The 21,587-nt window shown below is 36.9% G+C and overlaps 1 protein-coding gene across 1 annotated transcript in view; it reads right to left on the reverse strand.

Annotated features, from left to right (window-relative positions):
* LOC149300896 (calcium/calmodulin-dependent protein kinase kinase 1-like) overlaps nucleotides 1-21,587 on the reverse strand; it is a 67,516-nt gene that overhangs the window by 42,313 nt on the left and 3,616 nt on the right. The window contains exons 3-8 of the mRNA XM_089484563.1: nucleotides 15,733-15,786; nucleotides 8,718-8,769; nucleotides 8,058-8,191; nucleotides 7,335-7,371; nucleotides 4,777-4,798; nucleotides 3,163-3,251 (exon numbers count right to left, since the gene is read on the reverse strand). Coding sequence (XP_089340689.1) covers nucleotides 3,163-3,251; nucleotides 4,777-4,798; nucleotides 7,335-7,371; nucleotides 8,058-8,191; nucleotides 8,718-8,769; nucleotides 15,733-15,786 — 388 coding nt within the window. The remainder of the gene's footprint in view (nucleotides 1-3,162; nucleotides 3,252-4,776; nucleotides 4,799-7,334; nucleotides 7,372-8,057; nucleotides 8,192-8,717; nucleotides 8,770-15,732; nucleotides 15,787-21,587) is intronic.

Below are 21,587 nucleotides of genomic sequence, written 5' to 3' on the forward strand. Positions count from 1 at the left end.
TTACGTGGACTTGCTTTAAAAGTACGTGAAAGCAGTTATGAGGAAGAGTTCCAGTTCAGGACAGCTAAGAGGGAGATTTGGTGAGGTGTGATTGATTGAGTGAGTATGCTTTAGTCAGTGTGAGCAAGTGTGTATGTTTCAAAAAGTGTGTATATGTAAGCACGAGTATGTGTATGCTAGTGTGTTAGTAATGGGGGGGTGCAAAAGGCCCACTAGGCTTAACGCTTTTCTTTGCATTTTACAGTCTTTAGGCTCCTTCTTGTACAGCCTTAATCTTAGGTTAACTTTGAACCCACAAAATTTTGCCCTCCTCCATCTTCTCTAATTCTTTTTCTGCTCACAAGTCCCATTCGTCAACAGTTCTCTTAGTTGCATGAAACTTATAAAAGCTAACCGAATATCCACAAATAACTTGGTACCCATAATACAAGACATCATGAATATAAATCTTTGTATTTATGATAGAAGAAGATACACTTCTGTCTTTGTGTTGCTACACTGATACATAAACACAAAGGCATAATGCAAATACATGTATGCCTACATACACAGATATGCTTAAAAGGAAAAACCACATGTACTAATACAGAAATATCTTATACACATATTCTATCCATTAAAGGATAAGTTGGCAGGTATCAACTACTCACTTTACTGCTTATTATGAAGGTCCAACACTGGCAGGTTTCTCCAGTAGGAAGGGCAAAGCTGACCCTGTGTAATGCATAACTGAATGGGTGAGGCTGTCTCTCAGCCAATATGTTTGCTGTAGTTGAGGGTCGCAATGCACCTAGTGGCTGCCCCCCCACACCACTCAGCATAACTGTATTCCTGCTCTGCTGTGCAAATATATAAATTGCACTGCAGAAAATAGGGGCCAGTTGCCACTAGGGGTTCTTGGGCTATTGAGCAGGATGGGAAACATTACCACCTGTCTACCTTTTCTGAACAGGCACCTCACAATGCCAGTGGGACAGTGCCCAAAAATCTGTTGGGAGGCATGGTGTATTGTTGCCACCCTTCCCGGTTTCCCCTGGAGAGCCCTGGAATAAAATCAGGTCCCTGATTTAACTTTGTTCATTGTGGGGAAAGGACAATAGAGTTGATGTTACATATATGCTTCTTTTCTTTCACCCCTTCTGAAGCACAGAAACAGATTTTGATGGCAAGTAAAAACCATTTGGCCCATCTAGCCTGCCCATTTTTCCTGATGTAAAGCCTCAATCCTTAATCAGTACAAATATTTAATTAACATAACTTAGAAAAATTGAAAAAGGCACTAATGCTGCGGTAATGCAGGTTTGTCACTCTCACTTTAACACTGAACTAATTACTTCCCTTACACACTAACTGTAGCACTAAGCATTAACTGAACCAACTATCCACTATCAGTATGTTTCAGCACCCCAGGGGTTCAATGTTGTGATGTAATCTAATAACGTCAGTTTATTTCCCCAGAGAACGTCTGACGCACATTGATGACTGCTGCAGACAGCATTGCAGTAACTACTTGCAAAGTAATGTCTTTAAATAGTGGATTTCACAACTGACATCAGAGCTGAATCCCGATGTCTCTTAGTATCTATTATTAAGCAAAAGGAATATGGACCATGAGTTGAGATATATTTTTATAACACTACTGTGCATTAGGACTTCAGATCAAGTATCACTCCAGGCTATATACTGCACTTGTCAAATATTACAGTTCCATAAAATCGTTATATAGCCTGAATGTATCGTTAAGACACCTGAAACAGACTGGAAAAACATAATAACCTGTCTGTAAACGTCACTGAGGATTTGTAATACTGATGATGGCCTCTAATTTAATGGGATGGTTCTACTTTAGTGCCTGCTCTGGATTTTGTATACGGTGCTGACCCTCTGGGGTCCAATTCCCTGTATGTTCTGCTATTCATTTGAAGTGCTGCCTTGTCAGGTGATGAGGAAAGTCTGAGTCACATAATATATTTTTCTGAGGAAGCGGCACACCATGGGAGATACCCTCCAGCTGGCTATAGCTTATATTCCTCCATAAACATCTGGAGGCAAGGCAAGTCTGGGATGAAAAAAAATCTCCAATTAGCGTTAGTTAGTTTAGTTTTGTTATTAGTACCATCACCCATAGATAATTTCAACCACCATAATCCCATAAAGGAATTATCCATCCACGTCTGACAATTAAAATATTGAAGGAGGCTTTTTTTAAATGCCCTAAAGAAGCTGCAATTACTTACTAACTTGTGTTATTGGCATATCACTGTTACACATTTATTAGCAGGCTGGCAACATAGCATGTGGTGCACGCATAATTCTAGCCAACTTTAGAAAGAAAGAAAAACAATCACAAATCTCAATTTTGACTCACTCCAGCTGGTGTCTTTTGACTAAAGGTAATCTGACCATAAAATCTAGTGTATACAAAGATGTAGAGCACGTGGTTTGTTTAGAGATGAAGATACAATTCTTTTTTGGTATGCAGGTCTTGTAGTTTGCATTTCGACATAATACACAATCAGTCTTCAAGTGTTATAAAACAGTGAAAAACATGAGCATTACCTGCAGTTTTGTATAACAGCAAGATCTTCTAAAATGAATTAAATTCAACAATATGGTTACCAGCTATTGCTACTGTCTTTAATATTGGTAAGTCAATATCATGATCTCCGTTCAGACAGCTGGTGTTGGCTGGCTTCAGTGCATTAACCCATTCAGTCAAAACACTGAAGAGTCATATCATTAAATACTAGCTCCATAGCATCTGATGTTTGTTTCGATGTAGTAGAAGCTCTTACTCTATCTATGCCCTCCCATATAGCACCAGAGCAGCAGAAATATTTGTGATGTGCATATCACTGTGTTAAAGTGATTGTATAGTCACATGAATACAGACAACTATTCAAAAACACACTGGCTGATAACTGCTATCATACAAAAGCAGCCTGTTAAAATAAAGCATATTCGATGTCTATCGATAAGGAAAACTTATTGCTTTCAGTAAAAACAAAATCGAATTTACTTTGTCACGTGCATTGTGCATGACTGTCTACAATGCTTTTATAGAACAAAATCTGAAGCCTTAAGTGACTTCTCTTTTATTGCAGTAGATGTGCTAAAAAAGTGTTAGAAACGGAATATTTTGTTTCAATCATTAGTACTCACAGTATTCAATGCCAAGGACAATGTCCCTAAAGTATATTCTAGCTTGTTCTTCTGAATAGGGATGATCGCTTGGAACCTCCATGACTGGCCTAGGAAAAAATACGTAAGATAAGATATCCACCCATCAACTGAACAGATCACATTACATAATATCCTAAAAGTAGTTGTTAGGTTTGGAGTACATCATACTATAGTGTTTGAGTTACTTATGTGTATCTGGGTATGTTAGGGTGTGTGTGTGTGTGGGGGGGTGTTTGTGTGTGTTTGTCTAGGTATGTGAACATGTGGGTACGTTAGTGAAAGTGTGTATGTGTGTGGGGGGGTATTTTAGTTTATGAACATATGTGTTTGGGTATGTTAGTGTGTGTGTCTTGGTATATTAGTGTGTGAGCATGTGTCTATGTCTGGATTTGTTTGTGTGAGTGCCTGGGTGTGTTAGAATCTGTGTGGGTATTTTAGTGCATGGACATGTCTTTGGGCATGTTTGTGTGTGGGTGTCTGGTTATGTGTGTCTGGATATGTTAGTAAAAGCTTGTGTGGGTATGTAAGTGTGTGAACATGTGTAATGCATGTGTCTGGGTAGGTTAGCATGCGTGTCTGGGTATTTTAGTAAAAGTGTGAATATGTGCCCTTGGGTATGTTAGCGTGTGTCTGGGTATGTAAATGTTTGAACATGTGTCTTTGCATATTTTAGTGTGAGTGCCTGGGTATGTCACATGAGTGCCCAGGTATGTTAGTGTGTGAACACGTCTTTGGGTATGTTAACGTGTGTGTCTGGGTACGTGTCTATGTATGTTAGTGAACGTGTGTCTGGGTATGTGAACATGTGTCTGGGTATTTTAGTGTGAGTGCCTGGGTATGTTATGTGAGTACCCAGGTATGTTAGTATGTGAACACGAACACATCTTTGTTTGGGTATGTTAATGTGTGTGTCTGGGTATATGTCTATGTATGTTAGTGAACGTGTGTCTCTGGGTATGTGAACATGTGTCTTTGGCTACTGGATTTTAGTGTGGGTGTAGCGAAAGTTAGTGTCCATATTAGTGTGTGAACAAATGTCTTTGGGTATGTTAGCATGTTTGTCTGGGTATTTTACTCAAAGTGTGTCTTTGGGTATGTTAATGTGTGAACACATCTTTGTCTGGGTATGTTAGTGTGAGTGCCTGGGTATGTTAGTGTCTGAGAATTTTACTGTGTGCGTCTGGGTATGTGTCTGTGTATGTCAGTGAAAGTGTATGTCTGGGTATGTTAGTATGGCGTATTTAAGTGTGTGAACATGTGTCTTTGGGTATGTTATAGTATGTATATGGTTGTGTTAGTTTTGAGTGTTTGTTTAATTGTCTAGGTATGTGTGCTAGTATGTGAGTGTGTGTTAGTGTGAACGTCTGCTTGTGTGGTATCATTGAATGTGTTGGTGTAAGTGTGTTAGTACTGTATGTGTATGTCTGGGTGTGTGTTAGTGGGAGTGCCCCTCCAGAGGTCAGGCTCTGGATCCGCCCCTAGGATTGGGGTCCCAAAAAGACACAGTCTTAAAAAGGCATATAGGAGATATACCATTGTTTTTATGTTACCAGTTTTTAAGGCGTTCAACTTTTTTTTTTTTTTTTTACTTACCCTTTGCGCAGGAGGTCAAAAACTGAAAGAAAAGGATACAAATTCTCAGAATAACATGAAAAAAAAATTAAAAATTGCTACAACAGATGTGCAAAAAACACACAAAGAGCAACCTCAGAAAGCCAGAAAACTTCAGCTTTTGGTCAATGTACATAGGCTTGGTTTTTTCTGTTTAGCCTCTTAAATGTTTTATGCAGCTGCTTAGTGTATTGATCTGCTACACATTTAGGAGTGTAGATACATGTCTCATTTAAGCTATTGCTATGTATCTGACACAATCAGTCACAGTAAGCATTTACAGCTAGTCTTCCACACAAGGTGACGGCTTGTTGGAATGTCCACATTAGGTGGACGAGCTTCACATGTAGCACATTTGGCATCTAGTCACTGTCTGTACTCATAAGCAGGTTAACAGGCGCTCCTTGCTAGAGCTCTAGAACTATATTCTCTCCAAAGCATGACCTACTTTCATTAATGCCCTTTTCGAATGAACAATTTACTCTAATAGCCTAATACATTCACTATACAGGAAAGCTATGCAAAGAATTCTCTGCACCCACAGCATTTGGACTCAACATAATAAAAAATACAGCAAACTTGAAAAATTGCCAGTCTATTTCCATATATACAGTACATATGGATCATTTTTGAATAAATAGATTTTAACACTGCAAAGTTAATGCTGTTTCTTAAAATTCACAGGGCAAATTACTTTCACATGCACACATTATTTAACATACTGTTTTATTACAAAACATTTTCCCCGCAAATAACTGAATTTTTACGGTGGTGAATCTGATTTCTTATTTCCAAATGCATTAAAATGTAATGATGTAGCCTATTGTGACAATCCATATTTAAGTCTCTTTGTTCCAAACCAGGAGGCTGATCCTACATACATATAGCAGGTAATACACTAAAGAGGAGAGACTGCAAAGCCATATTGGTCATTGTGCTGGGCAGCTGCAACTATAATCAAAATGGATAAAAGGCTCCTGTATTTTTCAGTAAGGGAGAAGTAATTGTGACACTTACTTTGATTTAAAAAAAACAAAGAAGCACCCGCATTTTTGTGTAATTTATGATTTCATAGTTTCCATTTCCTATCTGTCAATCATTGGCAGACTAAATCCAGAAAAAAGCCAAGCCTGCTGAACCTTGCAAGGACCAGGGTCCCCACTGCATTTCAGCCACTTACTAGACAAGTCCCACGCAATTCACGGCACAGGTTAAGGACATCTACCATCATTATATCTGTGTTTTAACCCAATGCATGCCTGTGCAAGGCTCAGGTATAACTGTGATATGAAGAATTACGACTTTGTTTAAATTAGCATGTACATATGGGCTTGACAGTCAGTCACATATGTAAATTAGGCAGTGGATGGAGGTTCTTTTTGAACAGACCATTAGGCACCTGATGCTAATATAGAACCAGCAAAATATCCTATATACGATATTACTTTTATTCATTTAAATAGTGATTCATGTGATGTAGATTCTAAATATGTAAATGACCATGGCCAATTTAAGAATATGGCAACAAGTACCGACACAAAGACAATTTTAAATGAGATCAAATGCAGTAGTGATTTCTAAGACTTTGTCGGACACTGGCGTGTAAGCTCTTGAAATTATCCTTTATTTCAGGACAAGCAAAATCATCTCCATGTGATCCAACAATAAGAGCAGATCTAAACATTTTTTTCCAGCTGGAAATTCAAGTAATTAGGGTACACACTCATAAATCAGGAAATGCTTTCACAGTATTAACTAGATCAATACAGGGAAAATGGGGGTGGGACACCTTCAATAGATATGCAATGATTGATACTAATGGCTCTACTAGCGATCGGGCACTGAAACATTGTCTCCACAAAGGTCACAGTGATATCTAAGCTGTACACATAACGTAGAATAACACTACGATAAATCAATGTGACTCTAATGCCAACTAGAAGAATGTGTTATGGAGAGATATAGTCAAGCCTGCTTCAATATATTTAAATAAGGAGACAAGTGGGTTGGGCAAATATTATTTAGAACTGTGGGTCTAGCCAAGTAGCCAGGGAGAGATCTATTAAAGAGAATGAAGCAGAACAGAACACCAAGTCAGCATCAGAAGTAATGTTTCTCACAAGCTATACAAGTGCCATTGTATGGATATTCATGTATGTCACTATAACGGCATACAAATGATTTATTAAAACAAACTAATTCTGAAGTCTACTACACTGTTCTCCCATCTCCAACACACGTTAGTGATATCTACAAACAAAAAAAACACACACAAAAACAATTTGGCATGTCACAAATTCATAAATCAAGTAAAATGACTGCTGATCAATTTACTGTCACAAGGGCATGAGTTTTAAAAACAATACTCAGTGATTGAAATTGAACTTTGAAATGTAATATTTAATTATTTGCTTATTAAATTAAACAAATTAGTTGTAAATTATCATGACTTCTAACCTTACTGGCACACCAGCTCTGGCTATATACTGAAACATTTTAACACACATTACATATCACTGACAAAGAAAATCAGCTCTTACCCATATAAAGATTGTCTTCTGCTGGATCATCTAACACCTGCAGGAAAATAATTTGAAATCAGCACTCTCTTCATCAATTTCTTGTTAATTGAAAAGGTAATTACAAATAATGTAAATTTTAACAGTGCAAAAGTGAATTTCATAACATCTTCACCAGTAAAGATCATGAGCAGTAAGCAGCACTGTGCGTCCAGGGGAAGATTTTGAAATGCTATACTACACTACAAGCCATGATATACACTACGTTTTTACGCTCAGGTATCCAGCCACTGGTCACACACTGATGCAAACAACCTGCAGATCAGGCGAGTGTGTGGCTCTGTAAGAGAGCAGCCCACCAGGCATTTGCCCAGTGTACATGATGGTCAGCCCGGGCTTTGCTCCCTCTTATTACCACTTTTTCAGCATGGGACCCTTTTATTGCCTTAAAAAAAGTGCCATCCAAGTGTAGTGATGACATGCTGAAGGCACATATAAAAATGTCTCACAAGTTGCCTGGGTTATCAGAGCAGAGATCACTGCTCTGGAAAACAAGCTATTCTCCTGAAGAAGTGTTATTAGATATTTATTGAATTACTTTTCCTATATATAATATGATGCCTCCTTTTTATTGTGTTTCCTGGTGAATAGCTATGATATATATTGATTATCTATAGATACAGGCTGTTAATGATAGCAAACATGTTTATAACAGCGATAGACATCGACAATAGAAGCACTTACTTCAACCAATCTGACAATGTTAACATGATCCAATTTTTTCAAAATAGCTATTTCCTGATAAACTCTCTCCAGTGGAGCCATTGGCTTCGTCTGGTCTCCAGATGCAGTCTTTGATCCTCTAGGGGGAGGTCGGCCTATAGAGGAAACAAAATTAATAAAAAAAAAACTAAGGAATACAAATTTTAAGATGTTTTCCTTCATATACAGTAACAATTATGTAATGCATGATTTACGGAACTTCCTTACGTGTTATGTCATTTAGCAGAGCACCACAAGGAGGGAGTACCAAATGGTTACTCTGACCTCATAATGTCCCATAAATTAAGTAACGAGGAAGCACTGGGCCGGGCGAGTGATTTTCACCACTAAGTTACATATCTCCTTTGGAGAAAGTACTCAGGGCATTGAATAAGTTATGCTGGTTATGTCAACCCTTTTAAATTTAACTTTGAGGAGGCGACAGCCCAGACTTTTAAAGCCAATGTAAAAATATTGTAGTGCCACCAAAAGCTACGCAAGTGTAGATGAAAGCTTCACATTAACTGCTGTTGAACCATTTAAAGTGTTTACACAGAAGCAGTTCTTATTCTTAAATAAAGCAATATTTTGGTTAACATTTTTCTCCAAAAATGACATATTTGTTACCACCTAAATACTTACGTGGAAACCCATACTGTTTCAATAATCTCTTTTTTGAAAGAACTTTCATTGCCTGCAAAAGAAAGCAAAACGCAAAATATAAGATAAAACATATTTTATGTTTATAACTCTATGTATGTCTATTTTTACAGCTTGTAAAACAGACTAGTAAACCCACCAAAATAAACATTTATGCAAAACACTGCTTTATTGCATTTTATAGTAAAATAAAACTATGGACTTTATTCACTTAACCATGAGCCAACTTAACTGTGTGCTATATAGTACGGGACTCAGAGTGTCACTATGTAGAAGATACCTACTTGGCATCCTGAGTCTACTTCGCCTCTTATTTATCTCCTATGTAGATGGATCTGCGGGGTTAACATATGCTTGCTCAGTGGGTATTTTAAATGAAACAAAAAAAAGCAATTCGACAGCTTGGACTGAATTCTGAAATCTGATATTTTATCCATTTTTGTGACACCACATTTTCTTCTTTTGAGACATTTTCCCAAGTGCAAGAATAAAACAGAGAAGATGAATGTGAAGACAATTATTATAGGCTTGGATGACAATTCTTCATAAATACTCACTTTCTGGCAAACTAAACCTAGCGGTTGCCAAGGAACCACATACTAAAAAATCCCAAAACATAAAAAAACAGAAGCGCAAAACATTCTCTTATGCTAATAATAAGATGTGCGTATTACATAAACAGTAGTTTGATTACTGCTTTGTAAATAAGCTTCACTAAACGAACACGTTTTTTTTCGGCAGTCCCCTTTTTAAATACTTTTTCCCCAAACTTTTAAGGTGGAGAACAGTAAATAATTCCTATAAACAAATAATTCCTATAATACCATACCTCCCATAATTTCAGATATTTGGGAAGTCCTTAGTCTTGTCTTCACGATAGCCTTGTCCCTACTTAAAAAACTCCCTCATTGTATTAACCTCTTCAGCCTCTGCCTGAGCACTATTCATTCATTCACCACTCTTTCAGTAAATAGATCTCTAATTGTAGACTGTGTTGTTAGCAACATTTCTCTGCCTTTGCAATACTGTTTAACATATTATGCATTTGAATGTTACGTTGACAAAGGATGATAATTAGAATAGTTTCGGGTATGCTGGTAATAGCTCCAAATATCAGCTTTAATGCTTTTAGTCCACCTATATTCATGTTTTTTCCCATAAAAGGGCTGTCAAATACTGTGCAAAAGCATTTGTTAGTTCCCATGGTATGGTCTCAGGCATATTTTATTTGGTTATCGTAAAATCTAAGGAAATCTATTATGAAATTATCATAAAACTTAGTGCTTCTGTACTTTTGAATGTACAATAGGTTCATGCAGTCCAGGGTTACATCAAATTTAAGTGCCTTGTGCATTCCTTTATCTATTAAGATAGCATCAGGCAACAAATAATCCATTTTTATCTGTATATGACACATTCTAGCACATTAGCTGAATAAAAGCTTCATCGGGGCACTGTTTGGGAAAATTTCAGAAGGAAATCTAAAGGATGTATTCTGTCTGCTGTCAAAGGCATACACATACAAAACAGAATTAGTTCAGTGCTAAAGATGGAGCAGCCACCATCGCCACTGACGGACTGCTTCTTCTGATTTTTTTTTATTTACCCATCTACCCCAAGAAAGCCGTAAAAGAAAATGGCACACAAGATGCACTATGAAAGTAAATGTTATAATATGAATTAGTGTTAAATAGTGAAGCAAACTTAAAAAAAAACTAAAATACTTTAAGAAGCTGGCTTTAAGCAACTACCATGAAAATAAAGTATACAAAAATCTTACTATTTAAAAACAACATTTTGATGGACAAAAGTACACATTATACCTGTAGCCAGATCACATGAATAATATGATACAACACAAAAGCAGGAGGGGACATTTTTAGCCAAAACCATTCACTCTTTCCAAGGAGTTGAGCCCAAAGTCTGTAAGGAATGTGGTCAGGTGTCAGCAGAACTGGGTAAGTACTAGACTTGTGCATTTGTATTCGGGCGAACATGAAAACGAACACGACGGGCGTGTTTTTGTTGTTCCGCTGAACACTGAAGAAACTAACATGGCGGCGGCAAAACATATACAAAGACACTGAACACGAAGAATCTTTGAGTTCGTCTTTGTCTACTAATCTCCCTGGTCCTTTCCCCCTCCAGCCTACCTTATCTACGCAGCATGGCACGGGCGACTATTGGTTGCCGGCAGGGGCCTCCTCTAACATCAACCAATTGATGTTGCTCGCACGGACCTTTAATATCTCACGGCAGAACTTGGCCTGGGGAGACCATGGTCTCCCCGCTCCAAGAGTTAAAGGACTGAACGAGCGACTCTATTGGCTGAGATTAGGCACCAGGATTGTAAAACTCTGTACGAGCATCTCTATTGGTCACCAGCAGGGGGCTCGTCTGCCATCAACGAATGAAGTGGAGGGGCACTTCACTGGCTGATGGCAGAGGAGGCCCCTGCTGGCGACCAATAAAGTACAAAGAAGCCAGGACCAAAGGATTAACTTTACGGGATTATACCATAAATAGTATGTACTAGTAAATACTTTTCACAAATTCAAGCTCTGATGCTAAATTCCATCTTTTGAAGCTTACAACTACATAACTAGGAACAGTCCAGATTGCCCCTGGAAGCACTGATGACTGCTAGACCTCTGGCACAGTCTCAGCCTCTGGGCATGGAGAGTGGTGTTAAACTCCATCTACTTACTGCCTTATTGTATATTCTATTTGTCCTTTCTCCAATCATCTCCACCCAATTCTTGTCCAAAAGAGGTACGAAAGAACACTGAACAAGTTCCCTAAAGCAGCTTTTAAATAGATTGCTATGGTGATGTTTTTAATGAAATGTCCTGTAATTCAACAATTTTACTAGTGGTAACAGGAGGTTTAGGTTTAATGAGAGGCATGAGGAAATTATGATGTTATGCATTTTGCCCATAGACACTAAGGCAGAAAAAAAGATGCTAAGCTATGGACAACTTGAAGCCCACTAATGCAGGGATAAAATCAGGAAGATGACTATAATTGTTTAACAGTTGATAATTCTGACCATACATAAGGTTTTAACCGTTATGGAAACATGGATTTATATATATTACAAGAAGGCTTGAAAGGTTTTGTAATCTGCCTTCCCATAATCTCATTGTATGCTCCCATGTGTAATGCAACCTCATCTAGCCAGACGATAGATTTCCAATCAAGAAACCAATTTCTTTGCTATGGTTTACAGGGGAAAATGTAATGGGTTTTTTTCCACAGCAGCTTCATTGCCACTGCTGATGGACTCATAACGTTTCATTTATTTGAATCCAAGCAGGAGCAAAAACATTGATTTCACATACACAATCCTGACACCAAAACGCAAAATACTTTGTTAAATGTGTGAATTTTTTTTTTACATCATTACCTATATATCTGAGTCAACAATGCAAAAAAAAACCCCAAAAAAACCCCAAGAAAACCAGAAAAAAAGAAACTAATGTTGAGGGTATTCATGAACATCATTCCATGTAGTGTAACTTAACATTTAAGCTCCCTTGACAAAGATCCTCATGGGGAACTAAAATGCAAGGGTTTATTCACAAATGAGAACAGGTATACTCATCCTTTAAAGCAGATACTTAGCAGCTTACGTGACAAAAAAATTGTCACTTGGACAATTATCTCCCTCTACCCAGAAAACTTGAGGCGGGGGTAGGTATGGTCTATTTTAAGGTTTAGTGTTAATATATCTATGGGAGATGTGGGCTGGATCTGTGTGTTTCCAACATAATTATACTTTAACCTCCTATCCCAATGAGCAAAAGATGGAGACGGGGGGGGGCCATATGTGGCCTTTAAATTTGAAAGCATTTTACTATACTTTACCCCCCACTCCCCAGACAAATAACCTTAAGTATAATATAATTTTCTTTTAACATCAATACTTTTTAATAAAACATTGCACCTCTCGTTTGCTGTAATTTGCCACTTTGGAACCACTATATATTTCCTGCTATGCAGTAGAAAGGTTTCTTCTTATTTTTGTGCAATATCTCTATATTCCCATTTTATATCTTTTATGGTCATCTTATCTTAGTTGTACTAAATGGTCTATGTAACTATATAGTATTTACTACACAGCACTGCATTCATTCAGTTATTTATTTTAGTCAACCCCTCTTGCAGTCTGATCTTTAGTAGAGAATGCAAGCACGTAGTGTGAGTAAGATTGAGTGAGAGTGAAAAAACAATGAAATGAAGTTCTCTGCTTCAGTTTCGTTTGGGAGTCCCTCATCGTTCTTTGACATTTGTACAAATCAACGAAATTAGCAAATTTCATTAAAATTTGTATAATTCCAAATGCACAAGTCTAGCTGTTGCTATAGCAAATTACTTCAGCTAAAATTATGTTTTCTTCATTGGAGGATACATTTGTGTAATAATGATATGGCAACAATGGTTCTAAATGCAAAAGCCAGAAGCTTAAATAAATTATGTGATCAGCTTAACCATTATAATAACAATTGTGCCATTTTTAAACTAGTGACTGAAGGATCTCAAATTGATACGCAAGAACTACTTGATGTTTCAACTGGCTGCAGGTATCACCATATTGGAGGGAAATTCTATTCCAGTTGTATTTCCCTTGTGTGGAACAGGTTTAGTTGGAGATCAGATTTTATATCCAGTCATCCAAGTTAATGCTTGGACTGTGAAAGGTATTTATTAACCCCTAAACCAGAAAACTAGCAGCAATATTGTACATTTACAAATAATTTCCAAGATTTGCCATGAGATTCCCTCAAATGTAATCATTCAGAGAGTTAAATAGTGGAAATGGTCATGAATACAAATTAAATAGGGATGTCTCTAGGTTCTAAAGCAGTCCTAAGGAACATAAATGTAAAGTGCTCAATCTCTGGCAGGGGCCTTAAGCAGCTGCTTAACCTTTCTACATGGAGGTGCAACATCTACTCTTAGGCCCTTGGTGAATATAGGGCAGGTCTTTAAGATCAAACAAGTTAAGGTTTCCACATTTTCTGATACCTATATTTGGTGAGCTGCTACACACAGAATTTTCATAAAGATTTTCCAAGCTGTAAATATTTTAGATGTCTGTTGTGTCAATCAGTACTATATTGTTATAACAACAGAATAAAAAAGTAAATTAATATATCATAGTGTTTTTTCTTCCCTGTCATGTTCAAGAAGCAAAATGAGCCTGAGAAACACTTGCCAGACAGCCATCGGGGATCTGGAGTAGGAGTAAGGCAAAAACAATTACAAAACTAATGTTATGCTGACTGATGACAAATGTTTCTGTTTTCGCTTCATAAAGGCATTGTTTTCTCTGTGTTATTCATGATAATAACATTGCAGCAATAATTACTGTTGTCTGTAATACCGCTAGAATTTAATAAGTGGTATTACGCAAGCTGTATTTATTATACTTGTTGTGCTTATTAGTGCTATGAGCTTTAATAAACCCATAAGACCCATTGTAGACTAGAGGCATGCAAACATGTTCTTGAAAGCCATAACACAGTTGTTATGTATATAAGTCTCGTTTGAGTTGGATAAAAAAAAAGTTGGACAAAAAAGCGGATTGGAAGAGCGAAAGGGCAACCAGAAGGAGAACCTTCATGATTTCTTATTTATTCAATCAGCTATGGGGCAAGTCCAGCAAAGCAGCTTCATAATAGGGACTAGGCAATCCTGTCTAAAAAACATTTAAGGCCAGTTACGCATTTAAAGCTGTTAAAGGATCACACAAAGCATTCAGTCATCATATAACTGCTGCCTGAGTTCTTGTTACACAAGGCAACCTGGTGGCTATATGCGTAACTCCAAGTATGAGGTTTGAGCAACCTAGGGGGATACTATTCTCTGCCATCATTGAATTACCAGTATCCTAAAATTATGATTCCCTTACTAATGAGATACATCATCTGCTGTGCTTTGAGAAATGAAGGGGTTAGATATAGACTGGCCATAGAGAAAGCCATAGAACACTAGTTGTCATTGTTTGTCAGTGCTTTGACACACTATAATAAACTTTAATACACTTGAATTAATTATTAATTTTAATATTATTATTTTAAATTGTAAAGTCATAGACAAACTAAAGTGTAAAAGTTGTAAACTGACTTCTAGGAGAGATGGCATAAACCAACATGGTTTGTGAATATGATACCCTGTGTCTGATAATACTTATCCTGGTTCCACTAGTCATATGCCTCCAACTGTTTCATGGGCATACACTTAGTATCAATTATCACTATACATTCATCCGCTAAACCACTCCAAACTGTCTCTATGTTTGCTTTCTGTTCAGGTTTAATGTAGTTAAGGTTCCCTCACTCACTAGTCTGCCATTTCACTTAAAGTAGGGACCGAAAACCTGAAAACCTACATGACTTCATTAATAAGTACTCTTCTCTGGGACTAAGACAGCTCTATACATTATCCTGGTTATCTGAATTAAATAGGACTAAATAAACACTGTTTATAAAACAACATACCACTGCAAAATAAAATCTATCGACTGATAAGCAAGGGGAAAGAAGTTATGTAATCACCAAAAATTGACAGCACCCTCACCCAATAAAATGGCCAAAATGTGGAATATTTTGTTATGCCAATACCCAACTGGTAGAGATATTCACAAACCAGAGAAAAAACTACATTGATCTGTATAAAAAAAAAATATGATTTTCCAGGGAACTCACACTGTCCGCCAGCAGATAAACAAAATGGCACTCAATATCGACGTTCCCAGAATGCTATGGACAGTGTGGGAGCGGAAAAAAAGTTATTTCCCATATCCTTGCATTAACGCTTTATAGCATTTATGTTGTTATTAATGTTTAAGGGATTTTTTCACTACAATTGTCCTTTAACTCTATAGTAGGCGCAACTTTCCACACCAGTGATCACATTACTTGATTTAGTATCATAAATTCAGTAAATATAGCATTAAAGTTCTAATTAAGACACAAGTTTAGGTATCACTTACATAGTACTTGTCATCACTTTGATTGTAGGCCAATTTTACAACACCATATGAGCCCTAAAAATAGAAAGACAAATCGTAATTATCTTGTACCCTTATCGAAATGTGGTAACGTATGAGTGCTGAAAGTATAACACTACTCAGTGGTATTTTAAGGAGAGCAGCAGACTTCTCGTAAGGAAAAATTGCTGGTTCCTGGGTAATTACACAGTGATATCATTAACACAAACTACATTAGATAGAGTTAATTTCAAGTTCCTTAATTTTGCATCAAGAGTATTAGAAAAGACACTTAATTTATACCATTTCATTTTCTATTGCCCCTAAACATCTGAGTTATCACAAAAATGGGAAATCCTTTTTCTGAACATTCATTTTGAGTATTAATTATTTGTAACATGAATAAAGAACTACATCAGCTGTTTATTCAAAGGTCAGATTGGTGAAAACCAATGTAAAAAAGACAAAGGTCATCTGTCAACACTTTAATACAGCCTATTTAACCCAGCACCCATCTAATAACATCGGTTTTCAATAATGATATTAACCAGTTACATGTATTGCATTAATAAATATTACATTAAATAAACAGATACAGAGATGTTGAATGTTCGGCTGTTAGTAGATAAATATTACCATTATAAATAAATAATATTACTATATTAACATGCAATATATGCCAAGCAAATACGATAGGTTAACCCTGAATTAGAGGAGCCTGTTCGTACCTTCATTTTTTGCACTTTTTTTCTATACAACTCTGTGGTTCCCCTCATGCAATAGAATAAGCTGAAGATAAAGTTTATAAACCGGCCTTTAACATTTTTCTATTAAAAAGTTGAAACTTATAAATAAATATACTTTAATTAACTCCATTTCAGTTCTTTACACGATTGCCTGGAAAGATGAATGAATGTGTATTAACATCCACAATCTTAAAACACATTCATTTATATATTTTTTAATAACAGAATAATATAGGATTCCATCTATATCAGCATACTGCAAACTAATTTCCATTTTAAGAGACTGGAAATCAAAATCTCATCTGTGGTAATCTATAATGTGCACTGGAAATGCCTTTGATCAGCTGGAAGCATAAATAATGACATAGGGAGTCACTGATGCCTTTTTAAATATGCAAGAAACAGTAGATTATAGCCGAAACATTACTTCCTTAATTTACATCTCAAACAAGGTCCTTGCTTATTTATCTATTAACAGGGACAGCCGTCTAGAAGGCCAAACACAGGATGGCTGCCTTGGTCAAGCTGTAGACATGTTTTTCTTGATTATGTCTTTACCAGAATGCATAAGGATTAAATGAAAATAAATAGAAGGAAGAAAGAAGGTGCAAAAATCCATTTGACTGGGGCACTAGGAGACATTGAGCTGACCCTGCTTATTAAATGGATAAAAACTTAAGGTAAAGGCAACATTATGTTCTCATTTATGAGAGCAAGGGGTCATGTTCACAAAACCCTGAACATGCACACTGGTCCACAACTATGCTGACATAAACAATCATGATATCATAAGGTGCACAATTATTTTCCATACATCTGTAGACTGGAGGAACCTTTTGAGATTGTTTTTATTGATAAACGAGTAGGGCTGTAGAAACAAATGATTATTTAGTTGTTCCCTGCCGATCTTATAATTTTCTGTAGATATAGTAAGTTATACACAAAGTAATTCTTGTAAAAGTGGTGAATTCACCAGAGCAACCAATAAAATGCTCCAGCTCATCTTTGCACTTATATTACCCGTATAATAACTCACATATCTGTTTTCTTATATTCCCAAATATATTTTATTTCCAAACTTTCTGCCATATCCCACTGCTTCTTTCTAGACATTTCTAAAGAAAGAAAAACACATGTAGCAACTACTTGACAAATATGTATTAAAAGGCACAAGAAACCCAAGGCACGTTTTTACACATATGTATTTTTACAGATACATTTCAAGGCAAGACAAATTCTATAGTTTTCTAACAGTTCAAGAGAAATTTACATACAACACCATATTCATAAACCATTATTGCCAGAAATATGTTAAAAAAATTAAATAAATAAAAAAGCAGCTTTAATATCACTTAAATCCCTTTCTGGATGAAACCAATAAAAAAAAACTGCCAAACATTCTTATGTCAAGTGGTGATCTATTTCACTAAATGACGTGCGCACCAGTAGGGTTCAACAATGTCAGTGTTACCGTAAAAATGTTCTAAATGTTCTAAATCTGCATTGAGTGCTTATTTTGATAACAACAAAAATATAATTTATATATTGCCCATGGTTTCATTTCACTGTAAGTACTTAAAAATCTGAATAACTTTCAGCACCATCATGTATTTTACAAATGTGTTGAGGTTAAAAGGCTGCAATATATCTTCTAGATATGCCTAAAACAAAGTGAGTTTATTTGGGTGTGGAAAAGTAAATTAACATTTCTTCTGAGAGTTCCATGGAAGCCCTAAGCAAAATTCAATACTTGGAATCCTTAAGGAAAATTCAATATGCATGAAGTTATAAGGTATAAGGAAACATATGGATCCGTACTCACCACTCACCTGCCATGTGATTGGCTGACTAGCCATTTGTTTTAACAAGCAATTGAACAGATGTACCTAATAAAGTGGTGAGTAATATGTTATTACGAATACAGTGCAAAACTAGTCAAACAAACTTACATCTATTTTTAGATGTACCAATTAATTGTACAAAATTGTCCACACTTTTATAGTTTATTCATTATATTATATTATATATATATAGTTTATTAATTATATTATATATGTTTGTGTAATCCCAGGTGATAACAGGGTTTCTGGTGATGACATAAATTATGGTATATCCAGAGTAGACATGTGCAAGTGGGCCAAGAATTATTCGTTTTTGGCTCATTCATCTTCAGCCACTTCGGTTTGGCTCAAAATTTGTGGGAACTTTGAAGTTGGGAATGAAATAACGGGCTCGGTGCCCACATACACTCTAACTCACATACACTCTCATTCACTCTTTGTCTCACTCTTCCTACCCCCGATCACTTCCGTATCTGCTTCCACATCTTCTTTCTCTTCTATGTTCTCTCTTCTCTTCACTCTTCTAACTTCATCCCCAACCTCCGCCAAAAATGGTGGCGCTTACAGTGATGTCATCTTCCTGATGCTCCAATCAGGGGAGAGGATGTCACCGCAAACATGCCGCCATATTGCCCTTAGTTGGCCCTTTTGGTCACGTTCTCTTCCCTGATTGGAGGATTGGGGAAGATGTCACTGCAAGTGCCACGCCCTTTTGGCAGAAGTTTCCGCCGGGTTATGTCCTCGGAGATGCGGACGAAGAAAGAATATACCAGATTGAAGATAGAATGGAGATGAGAAGGGAAGGGAGGGAGAAGATGAAGAAGTGGAAGCGAAAGTGGTCAGCAGAAGCAGAAGTGGTTGGAAGACAAGGTTGGGAAACATTCAGAGAGCGTGAGAGAGAGTGAACAAGAATGCGAGTGTGAGAGGGTGAGTCAGAGTGTGAGAAAGTGTGAGTGGATGTTGAGCCACACATTTTGGACAACAATTCAGAGCATTTTGCTTCATTTTCGTCCAATTCGTGGGGGTCTGGCCTCGTTTCCGGGACTTTGTATTAATTGCCAATTTTTAAAAAATTGGTAAATTTGCAATTCGCACAAGTCTAATCCAGAGCACAGTATCTATATGTGGATCATAAGCCTGTACACTACACACCCGGGTAGCATGTATCTTCATGCAAGGGAGAGCTAGTCCCACAAGCTAGGGTTTCTTAGGCATTGCACAAACATAGAAAAGGTACTTAAAATGTCTAATTTGGGATTTTTTTAGATACAGATCTGTAGAATCACCACTTTGTTTTAATATTTTATTACGACCCCTACCTTAAATGTAAAACTTAAAAATACCTCTCACCTAATGTTATCTATTTTCATAGATAGAAGATGTTTTGTCAGTAAAGCTTTACTGGAATAATCATAATATGGCAGCTATCCTGTTGACTTCAATCCACTGTAGCATCTAATGCTTCAAGATAAAGCACATTTTTAAACAGATATGTATAGAGATATACTTTTATACTTTGCATACAGATACCTTGAACTTATTTTCATTTGCAACAGAGAGCCTAGAAAAAAAATAATTAAGCACACAACAAGCTTCCGATGTGACCGGAATTAAGCAGCAAGGGAAGCTCTTGCTGGGGCCTTTACAAATCAGTAATTGTTCACAGAGAAAATCAGAGCCGCAGCTCTGTTAGAATATATTGGTAGCTGGTTATCCTAATTACCTAGTCAGCTTGATGCATATTCCAGATGAGTTTGAAATGCAAATAAAAGCAAATGTGCAAAAATGAAAATACATTTTTGCTTTGATTACTTCCAGGTTCCTCCAACTGTTCCAGTTTCCCAAGTTTTTGCCTTTTTATTTATACATGAACTCCTACACCTCTACAAATTTAATCCTCTCAAGTCAACTTTTCTTTGTACTACTTTCCCTTACTAGCATTAACCAGTTTAAAAAGCAGCAATGTCACTGTACTTTGTTCTATGAAACTACTGCATTTCCTTCCAGATCACTTCACTTGTCAAAACAAAAACAAAGTGATTAAAACAACATTCACAGACAGCAGGAATGAATGTCTGCACCAACTATGTGTTTTATCTATACTAGGGCGACTGTACTTCCTCCTAACGGGAGAATGGTTATCCAAACGTGTAACGCTGAATTAAAGGGACACTTCAGCCCTTATTTGTACTTTAATGCACATGACAGGTGAGTGGGGGGATTTTGTTCAACCCCACCCATATGCATTTGCCCTTTTCCCTCCCTCCAGCTATTTGGTGTGTTTGGTTCACTCACTGAGCCTTCCAGGGGAGTCTGATGTGAATCCACAGAAATAGCTCCTACTGATTTAAATGGGAACACTTTATTACCGCTGATTGGCTACTTAAATCATTACATAAGTCGTATAATAAAGTACAAATTATTTCAATATGCATTCTTTTTTCATGGGGCTGTCTGGGACACTGACACTGATCTCCAACCGGAGGGGAGCAGAGTAGTCACATTTAAAGTGGACCTATCACTGACAAACGTGTGGACAACAGGGTCCACTAAAATTAAATATAACAATTTTGATATACATCGTTGTGGTGAAACTGCTAGAAAAACGTATACATATATATTGTTGTGTACCCAGCATTGTGTTCCATGGTACAGGGAATGGCGGATGCACGTGCAACCCACCCAGCATCCATGTTGGTACTTTTTATGGATAGGTGAAAAGCTTGCCCCTGCAAAGACTTGGGGGAAATTACTTTTTCACATAGGGCAAGGTAGGTTTTTTCCTTCTATGAATGAAATCATCATTTAATTACATTTTGTGTTTACTCTTTTTCAAACGATTGTACAGTCTGTCTGACTCATGTGATGTACCCTATTGTATTTGTTCCTTGGCATATACTAGGCAACGCATGCCTTCTTTCATATTCATGGGCTTACAGGACTGTTCAGCTGCATACAACTGTCTGTATACATTGCTAGCCGAGAGACATACTAAGTACAGGTATTTTTAGATTATTCTATTACTCATAGACAGAAAGCGTTTTACAAAGAAAACATTCTGTGTTGCTCCTGAAAGGCTGGCTGACGTCACACTAAAGTGACTCACAAGGCAAATATATAATCAGATTTTTACCAGAATAAACTCTAGGACGCATATGCCCTCAAAAATGGCTGGACTAGATGTAGAAGCCATCAAAATACATTAGTGTTATAAAAATACATAGACTGCTATTGTCAAGCTGTCATGGGAAAAGAACATTTACACAGAGCA

This window comes from Sceloporus occidentalis, unplaced genomic scaffold (assembly GCF_023333645.1).
Source record: "Sceloporus occidentalis isolate IW3139 unplaced genomic scaffold, rSceOcc1.0.p SCAF_22, whole genome shotgun sequence".
In the NCBI taxonomy this organism is placed as follows: domain Eukaryota; kingdom Metazoa; phylum Chordata; class Lepidosauria; order Squamata; family Phrynosomatidae; genus Sceloporus; species Sceloporus occidentalis.